The sequence below is a fragment of the Centruroides sculpturatus genome, unplaced genomic scaffold (assembly GCF_000671375.1).
Source record: "Centruroides sculpturatus isolate CEXI.00-Female unplaced genomic scaffold, Cexi_2.0 scaffold1431, whole genome shotgun sequence".
NCBI lineage: Eukaryota > Metazoa > Arthropoda > Arachnida > Scorpiones > Buthidae > Centruroides > Centruroides sculpturatus.
Window position 1 is genome coordinate 15334 of NW_019385780.1, and position 7637 is coordinate 22970.

Genomic DNA, 7637 nt, shown 5'->3' on the forward strand with positions numbered 1-7637 from the left:
ACGTGTTACGTAACAATGGAATTGTTAAGAGAAAGCGACGTTTTAAGAGAAAGTGCAGTTGGTTTTCGTTTTTGCAGGAAATTGAAGATATTTTTAGACCCATGTAAAAATTCTCTAATTAGTCTGGAAACGGGGGATCCAATTTTTGCATTCTGTGAAAACGGGTAAGGTTGACTATAACGTAATAATCTTAATCTTCGCTATCGTTACTTTTGCCCGAGCAATGCCGGGCCCACCTGCTAGTTGTTTGATAATCGCTAAAATTGCTCGCAGTCTAAAAGAGTGTACTGTCATCGGGAATACCCCGTACGAAAAGTTTCGACTTACTTTATCTGGGCAGACAAACAGATGGATAGACAGAATAAGTTAATAAAAAGCGTATAAATAGATTACAACCGGATGTGTTCTACCAGTTGATGTTTTTAAAATCAGACATATCTGAACGTAAATTTGCAGAAAGTATAGGAAAGTTATGTGCCGGTCGGTGTCCGCATTACAATTATTTTTTCACTTTAATAAGATATTTCTTGTTTTTTAAACCCTTTCCCAACTGTATTCTCCCCGTGTGCTAAAAGGGCTAAAAAAATTTTAAAATCGGCATTGTTCCGCACTCCTATCGCTTATTTAACAATTCCTCGCTTCGCGTTGCGCCTTAGGACTCCCTACAAGTCGGATTCCCTCGGGCTCGAGCCCTATTAGCCCTTACAATCTCGTAAATCCACGAAATAAGTAAATCTAGGCGATTTCCATACTGAGTCAACGACGTTTGTAGATTTATGCAAAGCTTTGACGTCTTCCTCGAGTCCCCGTTGGCAAACAAAAAGCTCTTCATTTTGTCTTTCGTGGTAACCAATTCTTTCGTAAACATTCTTGGAGAGTAACGAATGCAATCCCTCGGTCAATTTATATGTTGGCTTTGTTTAATTTCATGTAAACAATAATCATTTCTGTGTTTTTCAAAAAACTGTTTACGCGAGGTTATACCAGAGAGTATTTTCAATCTCCGGCGCTGTTACCCTCCCGTCTCCCCCTGCAAAGTTCATTAATTCGACGTTACCCACCCGTGGCATTAATTTGAAATGTCCGAAAAAGTTATCTACAAAGTTATCTATTTCATAAAAATATATAAATTCTTCGTTTTCCTCTATTTCGACAGCTGTTAAAGGCGCCCTTCCAGGCTATATTTTGGGTGGTATAGTATATACCGAACGAATTAAACTGGCCCGGTTAATGCCCTCTAGAGAGATGTTTATCAATGCCACCAAATCCGACATTTCAAAACGTCGAGACAGAAAAGACATTTCCGTAAAAAATTTACGTGGAAAAGTCGCCAGTGTAACATTCGGCGCTGCCGGCACCCGTCTTGGTGGCATTCGAGCGTAGGAAAACTCCGGCGTTTTCTAGCAGGCGGGGCCCAAGCCAGACGTTTCTCAATTATTATTGAAATAGGGTTAACTACAACTTGTAACGAAAGTATTATTAACACAGGTAAGGGCAACTTAGCGGAAGAAATGAAATTATATTTCTATCGCAAATCATTAGAAATTTTTCTGCAAATTTCAAATGGTTAAAAATATATATATATTTAAATGTATTTTTTTGTATGTAAGAATGTGTTTTTATATAAGATTTCTTTCGTCGCCAGATTCGTTACCGATTGTAGAGATGTTGAATCACGTGTACGAGAAAGGATATTTCGCTTTTAATTTCATAGTCATCAAATATATGATTTTATTTAGTCCGGATCACATTCAGGTAAGTCGGCCATCTTTGGCAGCTGAGAAGTGAGGTTAAACTGTTTTCGCCTTTTTAAAATTTTAAGTATGCGCGGTCAATTGTGTGGGTGTGATCTATCCATCGATACTGCGCGGTAAGTGGTAATAAACCGTATCGATGAATGAAAACCAATTAACCCTCCGTTATCCTCTTTTTTCGGCTCTAACTTGTCATTTTTACCGGCGCGACCTAACCCACAATGGAAGCTAATCGGGTAATCGATAGAGACAACTAGAAAAGAACCGGAGCTCTCGACTCCCAGAAAGCTAAATGGTCTCCAGAAAATTCCGAAGCATTAAAAGCGAAGTGAAATTCTCGGGGACGGTCCAGAAGAACCAGAACATTAAAATCGATTACGTACTTACATAACGATGGTAAAGAATGGGGCCTTTAGTTTTATTTTTCCCTCTTTCTGTTTTTCCAGCATAAGAAGGCTTTTTTCCATATCCATCGGGTCCAAATAGTTCTATTTTAAACTATTTTAACGTAAGAGTTTGTTTTGTTGCGTACGTATTTAATTAGTTAGATTGTCATAACTGAAAAATACGCGATCCACTTACCCCTACATCGTGGCGAAATGGATGGTTTGACAATATACTGTATTTCGAAATATCGCTATCGTCGCGCCCATTAAATTTAGACGTATGGGAATTATGTTCTTTCAATCAGTAGTAGTGATACTTTTTACAGCGCAGTTACTTGCATTATCTCTATTATAACGCTTTTACAATAAGTGATTTTGCCGAAACTGATTCACTTACTAAATTATGAAATTTTATTAATTTTTAAATAATGTTTGCATTAGACTGTTATTTCAAATCAAAATATGCATTTATTTATTTTTTTTGGGTATTANAAAAAGATATTGTATTTCGAGAGACGGTGACATCTGTCTATTATTAGATATATCGCAAGAAAAAGTATTGTATTTATTTCTAACCAAAACTTCCACTATGTTTGTCGGTGTTGGTGACTGACCGTGTAGTTATGTCAGTTTTATCTTCAGTAATATATATCTTTTTTTATTTATATGGGTATCTTAAGGTCAGTTTTTTGCGCTAATGTTGCTAATGCACCGTTTGAGTGAAAAAAAATTGTTAAGGAAAAATTTTCTGTTAGCGAACCCTTCGTTAAATATTTCGAATATCAGCACTGGTTGCGAAAGGCTGATTCCGATCACTTTTGATGGGATTAAGTGGTCAATAGCATTTATGAAGATTTATTTACAGAAGTTATAAATGAACTCGATAATAGAAATAATAACCCTCCGTTATCCTCTTTTTTCGGCTCTAACTTGTCATCTTTACCGGCGCGACCTAACCCACAATGGAAGCTAATCGGGTAATCGATAGAGACAACTAGAAAAGAACCGGAGCTCTCGACTCCCAGAAAGCTAAATGGTCTCCAGAAATTTCCGAAGCATTAAAAGCGAAGTGAAATTCTCGGGGACGGTCCAGAAGAACCAGAACATTAAAATCGATTACGTACTTACATAACGATGGTAAAGAATGGGGCCTTTAGTTTTATTTTTCCCTCTTTCTGTTTTTCCAGCATAAGAAGGCTTTTTTCCATATCCATCGGGTCCAAATAGTTCTATTTTAAACTATTTTAACGTAAGAGTTTGTTTTGTTGCGTACGTATTTAATTAGTTAGATTGTCATAACTGAAAAATACGCGATCCACTTACCCCTACATCGTGGCGAAATGGATGGTTTGACAATATACTGTATTTCGAAATATCGCTATCGTCGCGCCCATTAAATTTAGACGTATGGGAATTATGTTCTTTCAATCAGTAGTAGTGATACTTTTTACAGCGCAGTTACTTGCATTATCTCTATTATAACGCTTTTACAATAAGTGATTTTGCCGAAACTGATTCACTTACTAAATTATGAAATTTTATTAATTTTTAAATAATGTTTGCATTAGACTGTTATTTCAAATCAAAATATGCATTTATTTATTTTTTTTAGGTATTATTGAGTGACTCCGAATGTATTAATAAATCCATTTTGTATAATGGATTTAAAAACTGGATTGAAGATTCTGTCTTTATGAGGTAATCATTTTTAAAGATTTTACTTTGTATTCTTTTTCAGCACTTTCTATATTTTACGATTTTTTTAAAAAAAATGCACCGTCCTAAATAATTGCTTAAAAATTTCAAAAACGCGTTGAAAAGACTTTAATTAACACTTTAAATGTTATAGAATGATTCTACATTATGAATCTCAGATAATAATATTCGGGAGAAGAAACACTTGATTTCAAACTAAGGTATTTTGCGACATCTTCCGAGTCGCATCTTCATCGCTACGCTCTTTTAAAAATAAGGTCGGTTCCCAGTTCATCCGAAATATTGAATATTCGAAACTCCCAAAGAGCGAACAACGATTCTTTTTCATTGGTATATGAAGACAAACGTTGATTACATTACGAGTAGACACCATTAATATACGAGAAGGACCCTATAAATTATAAAACATACAGAAAGATCTGGGCGAATTGGAAATAAAAATTTCTGTCCGTTTATAAACACAAAAAATTAAAAGTAGTGGAGTTGAGTTATGAATTAAGTTTATTCGACACTTGGACCATCTGCCACCGAGACCTAAGGGAGAAACCTCTTCCTATATAGTGTTAACTTATTAGTTACAATACACGGTCCTCGGAATTGGGGAAGCTTTAATTTAACTATAGGCACACTGTAATGTAGCCTACCTACATAAAACGATGAGTAAGTCAGTTATGAAATATAATTCTGAAACACGAGGAAGAGAAATCGAAGGTTTCAACACCTTCGATTTCTCTTCCTCGTGGGACAGAAACGAGCTTATTAAAACCAGTAGCGGGATGTACAATATCGGATAGAAAAAGGAGTGCCGAGATAGGCCGAGAATTAAAAGTAACAGGAATGGTCGACGATAATTCTAATTACAAAATGAAATGATAAAGAGCAAAGCGTAGCGAGAACGAACAATAATAAACGACCCAAAATTGCTTTATTACAAAAACTGCAAAGAACAAGAGCCCGAGAGAGAAGGACGGATGACAGGCAAAAATGCTACCTACACCTTAAAGCCCAGAAGATATTTGTAATAGAAATTCTTCAATTACTCGTATTATCTACGATTTATAAACTGTTTTATTTAATAAAAATATAATAATATAAAATCGAAATGATTATACTTTTTGCACGTATTAACTGGATATAAAGCTATTCCTAACAATCAACAAAATTAACAAAATTATAAGTAATAATTATATATTTACTATTTAATTCAGAATTTCAATAAAAATAAAAACTGAACAAAAATTAATAACCCGAATAGTAAAATTACTGTCATATCTCAGTTCCTACCTAAGGGTTCTTGCTTTATTAATTTTAATAAAATTTCTGCCAATTTAGACAAAATCGTTTGAAATAAAAGATTTAATTAAATATTGAGAGATTGGCATTTGTAATTAACACGACAAAAGCGTACTCGGACTTTCTGTGCACGAAAACGTCTACGTTTATTAATGTTAATCGCGCTTATCCATTTTCAACAAACGAATAAACGGTTAAAATTGATCTTGATGTTAAAGCCATTGTGTCATCGGGTCTGGAATGGAAAATAAACGAGGAAATGCATGCCCGATTTATATCCGTCTTTATGGAAATACGAGGAGTACAACTCGGCATTACGATACTAACCGCTGTTGCTAGAAGCGAGCTTGGAATAATTTCATAACACAAAATTGGAATTTTCTCATGCGTCATTGCGCGCCAGCGTTCAAATTAGTAAAAAATAATGGCGATAATGAGTTACGGTTTGCAAAACCGCGCGCGAGCCTCTTTTACGTGGCTTACATACGCATTTACCGTAATCAATATATGCCAGTACACACGGTAACTGAATATGGCCGATCTCTTTAGGTGTATCGCTCTTCAAACCGTTATTCGGCCCACCAGTGGCCGAGCGGTTTTCGTACCCTGAACACTGGGAGTTCGGTCGTAAGTTCGCGCCGCGCTCGGACTAGCTGGTGGTGCGGAATTTTCCGGGTTTTCTCCACGTCTATAACGCCTAATTAGCGGCCAGTTTCCCTTAAAAGACCTCCCGGAAGGCATCCCCTAGGCCAGGGGTCGGCAACCTTTCGAGTCGGAAGAGCCAAAATTACGATTTACAAAGTTTTTAAAGAGCCACAAAATTTTTTCTTGCCAACAATAAATAGTACTCGCATAAATAAAGTTTTTTGATAAAAAAAAAAACTAATCTATTTATTCATTATAAAAGTAGTGTTTTTCACAACAAATTAGATAATAGAAACATCCGACGACGGCGTCATTCGAGAGCTTCCGACCGACTGACGACAGTGACGACGCGTGTCACGTGGAAGGGGTGCGGTGAAAAGCGAGTACAAGTGGCTGAGAGATAAAATCAGTGCTTAATCCTCGTTAATCGATTCAGAACGTTTTTTTAAATGTTTTTTTTTTGATAAAATAAATAATATTTGCGTATGGAACTAAATAGCCGCAGCTTCACATCCAAAGAGCCGCATGTGGCTCGCGAGCCGCAGGTTGCCGACCCCTGCCCTAGGCAGATGGCCCAAGTGTTGCGTTGCCACAAACAAACCATTCTTTAATTTAATTAACTACGAATTTTATTGTTAATTTTTATTTATTACTATTAATCGCTTTAACTTCCGTCCAGTCCAATTACCGGGCCTGTAATAAAAGGTGGCCTCTGCAAAAGAAGGCGTATTTGCCGATGATTGGATGGGACGGAAGGAAAGCGAAGCGGTGTTAGCGGAGGAGGATTTAGGTTTTTCGGGCCTAGGGCTTATCGAAATCCAACGGGGCCCCACTTTTTGTTAGATTAAGAATTTTTAAATTGGGGTTTAAAATTGCAACGCGGTGACTCGACCAATTACGTTACATCGCTTACAATAAAACAATACTGTAAATTATCATTATTATTACATTATTAATATTAACTATTTTTTACTATACGATAAATGCTAGTTGTTAATGAAAAAGTCTTAAGAATTTATGATAATAATTCAATTTTTTTTGGCCCCGGACACTCGGGGGCCCGGGGCATAAGCCCTATTAGTCCCTACGTAGATCCGCTTCTGGGTGTTGGTTTCTTCCGCGATTTATATTATGCGTTATATTAACAATTACGTGTTATTATTTATTATATTAGTATTTTTCAGAAATGACGGAGCTCATAGAGAAAGGAAGAAACTATTGTTACCCGCCTTTCGCCTAAATGTGCTGCATTCGTTTCTTCCCATAATCGAAAATAATGCCAGAGAGTTAGTTAAAGTGTTAAAGGAAAATGAGAAAGTTTTCATTGTACCCGCTATCAAACATTGCGGCTTTAACATTTTGTACGGTATGAAAAATTGATTTTATTCCGTATCATTCGTCCATAGCGTTATACGGTATTTCGAAAATTCTAATACAGTAAAGCATCGATTATCTGACTCCATTGGGGACGGGGGTTGGTCGGATAATTGAAAAGCCGGATAACTGAAAAGTATGAAAAAATCCATTATTAGTGTAGTATATTATTATATCCCATGTAATTAGTATATTAGTATATTAGTATATTGCTATTTACCTACTTCGAGTTGAATTTTCCTCCATGTTAAGCCTATCAAATTTTTTTAAAAAATAATAATCGTCGCTATTGTATTGTTAAAAATTAGAAAATTAAGCTTCGTTTAAATACTGGCTCCCTTTCATGGTCGATCCAATGTTGCCAGCTAAAACACGTAAAAATAATATTAAAGTAGCCAAGACATAGCCAAATATTGTAGCGCCACATCACTAGCGGACATTTGAAATTTGCCGACTAGGACGGTCGGTT

General features: G+C 36.0%; 1 protein-coding gene across 1 annotated transcript in view; it reads left to right on the plus strand.

Annotated features, from left to right (window-relative positions):
* Positions 1-7637, plus strand: part of LOC111642076 (cytochrome P450 4C1-like) — a 44089-nt gene that overhangs the window by 10995 nt on the left and 25457 nt on the right. The window contains exons 2-4 of the mRNA XM_023388350.1: positions 1646-1755; positions 3753-3838; positions 6979-7160. Coding sequence (XP_023244118.1) covers positions 1646-1755; positions 3753-3838; positions 6979-7160 — 378 coding nt within the window. The remainder of the gene's footprint in view (positions 1-1645; positions 1756-3752; positions 3839-6978; positions 7161-7637) is intronic.